Consider the following 2,784-nt stretch of genomic DNA (forward strand, 5'->3'; position numbering starts at 1 on the left):
CTCTGTTAAAACATATATGTAATCAAAACATTTTTTGATTACATAATACATGTATAAAATCTCTAAAAAATTGCATCATATGGATGTTCCATAATTTTCTTAATCTTGTTATTACAGCTTTGCTTCCATTTAATATTATTTTCTTGGGATAGTTTTTTAGAATTGATGGGTTATAGTATTTACATGTTTAAGGCTTTTGATTACTATTGCCAAATTGCTCTTCATAAACGTGATAGGATCAGCTTCTCACCAGCTATGTACTAATGTATCCACTTTACAGTATCATTGCTCACTCTGAGTGTTTCACTGGTTTGTCTTTTATCCCCCAACCTCCCACTACCTGAAAATATATACCTCTGCTTCCTCTAAGGCAGCCTGAATGTCACATTTCTCTTGTTCCACTTGCTTCTTTATTTTCTCCAATTCATGGATTTGCTTCCCACCCTCAGCAATCTGCTCAGTAAGGTCAGAAATCTCCTCTGTGGGTGAACAGGTAAGGGAGAAGTGGTTAGCCGATGGCAACATGGGAAGGTCCATGCAAGGCTGTGTGTGGTAGGGAGGTTCAAGAGGACTCACGCTGCAAGTTCTTATTTTCTCTCCTTAGTGTTTCAAGTTGATCCAGAGATTCCTCATAGGCATTCTTCACCTTGAACAACTCAGTGCTGAGAGAACGGGACTCCTTCTGGGAAGCCTCAAGTTCAGCCTGAGTTTCCTCATACTTCTGTTTCCATTCTGATAAGACCTGAAAAGCAGTAAATCGTCAGCAGATACAAGGAGAAAGGGAGACCAAGTAAAACACTGAGAATGTAAGCAGGCTGGGCCACCTTGTCAAAGTTCCTTTGCTTCTTATCAAGAGCTGCGCAGGCAGCATTTGTTCTTTCCACATCAAGCATGAGATCCTCCACTTCATTCTGGAGCCGCTGCTTGGTCTTCTCAAGGGAGGCACATTTGGCATTCACGGCTTCTACGTGTTCCTCAGCTTCCTGCAGACGCTGGGCCAACTTCTTCCTGAAAAGTTAGCCAGGTTGCTAAGGAGAGTCGCGGTCAAGAACAGGGGGAAGTGATAACCTTCTTGGACCCCTTCCACAGTCCATTTTCCATAATGGCAAATAACGTGGTTTTCAAAACTGGTTGCCAGAACTGCTTTCTAGATTGATGAACTGTACGAAAAGGTCCAAAGTGGTAAACAATTGGATTCAAGTCCTTGGTATGTTATTGAATTCTTAGGGGCTACTGCTAGTGCTCCATTGTATGTGTCTTACCACACAGGTAAATCAGAATTTTCAGGACTTCTGATTGAATATGCTTGTGGAGAATGTGTGGCCAGGACAATTTTATTGATTGATTTATATATCTCATCTCATTTGAAAAAGGATTCAAAGCTAACTACTTTATTGGACAAAAGTATATTGAGCATATTAATTTGCTTTCTCAGACTTTCCATTTTATTTTATGTACTTTTTCTCTAGAGAAAAATAGCCAATTTCTTCTAATTGTACATATTTAGACTATCTCTCTGGAGAAAGAAATTAATGGATAAGTTAGGATAATTCATACAGTTTAAGCAAAGACAAGTTTTTTTCACTTCTGAATTACCTATATTCTTCATTCCCAATTGTGTGCCAACTATACATCCTTAAGATAAAGAAAAATCTCAGTTTTAAAACATATATTTTTTTCTGATTACATAATACATGTTCACTGTAGAACATGGGAGTGATATATAAAAACAAAGAAAAAAACCTTGTGTTGTGCCCCCACTCAGAGATAACCATTTTAATGTGGTACATTTTCTCCTAGTCTTATTTGTATTTATACATATTTATACATAATAAAATTATATGGTATATGCTAATGTGTACATTGCTTAAAAATTATTGTCTATCATAAATATTTCCCCAGATTAATTATATTTAATTTCTGTATAAAATTGTATCAAATGGATGTTCCACGATTTTCTTCATCTTGTTCTGAGATTGGACATTGTGCTGAAAGCTTTACTTCTTTTTAAGATGTCCAAAAAAAATCTACTTGGAAGTCCCCTTTGGTGTGTACACAGACTAAGGCTTTACTTGATTTAGAACAATCCTGGACACTCTGTATTGTTTGATGACCTCTAACATGAGTTTTAAGAGCCATCTCTTTCTACTGCAATGTATAAAGTGGGCTCTGGATTCACAATATCTGGTTCTAATCCCAGCCGTACCATTTTTTAATCATATGTTGTTTGTTAGTTGATTAACCTCTCACAGCTTCAATTTCCTCATCTGTAAATAGGGATATGAATAATAATACCAACACAATGTTGCTACAAAGGCTAAACAAGCTAATGTATATGTAGTACTTGACACACAGTGTGTACTCCGTAAATGTTAACTTCTGCTATTATTATATCACCATCATCAATGCCATCACAGCTGCTTCTGGAAGTTGCTGAGTTGGACAGCTAAGAAACCATGTCATTTTCTTCCCCCAGAGTATATAGTACATACTTGGCCTCCTCCAGCTCCTCTGTGCGCTGGATGGCGTCTGTCTCATATTTGGTCCTCCACTGGGCGACCTCGCTGTTGGCCTTGGACAGCGCCCTCTGCAGCTCAGCTTTGCCTTCCTGCTCCTCCTCATACTGTTCCCGCAGCAGGTCACAGTCGTGGCGGGAGGACTGCAGGGCATGGGCCAGGGCGTTCTTGGCCTGAAAAAGTCAAGAAAGAGGAGAGCCCCTAGAGGATTAACAATTCACTGCCTTGTGGGCGATACTATCCAGGTATGTTCCAACTATAATCACCT

General features: G+C 38.9%; 1 protein-coding gene across 1 annotated transcript in view; it reads right to left on the reverse strand.

Annotated features, from left to right (window-relative positions):
* The window catches only part of LOC102893695 (myosin-8), a 26,569-nt gene that overhangs the window by 4,575 nt on the left and 19,210 nt on the right, over positions 1 to 2,784 (reverse strand). The window contains 4 exon segments of the mRNA XM_025040083.1: positions 355 to 479; positions 577 to 742; positions 825 to 1,008; positions 2,493 to 2,689. Of these exon segments, the coding sequence (XP_024895851.1) occupies positions 355 to 479; positions 577 to 742; positions 825 to 1,008; positions 2,493 to 2,689 (672 nt within the window).

The sequence above is a fragment of the Pteropus alecto genome, unplaced genomic scaffold (assembly GCF_000325575.1).
Source record: "Pteropus alecto unplaced genomic scaffold, ASM32557v1 scaffold398, whole genome shotgun sequence".
Classification (NCBI taxonomy): Eukaryota; Metazoa; Chordata; class Mammalia; order Chiroptera; family Pteropodidae; genus Pteropus; species Pteropus alecto.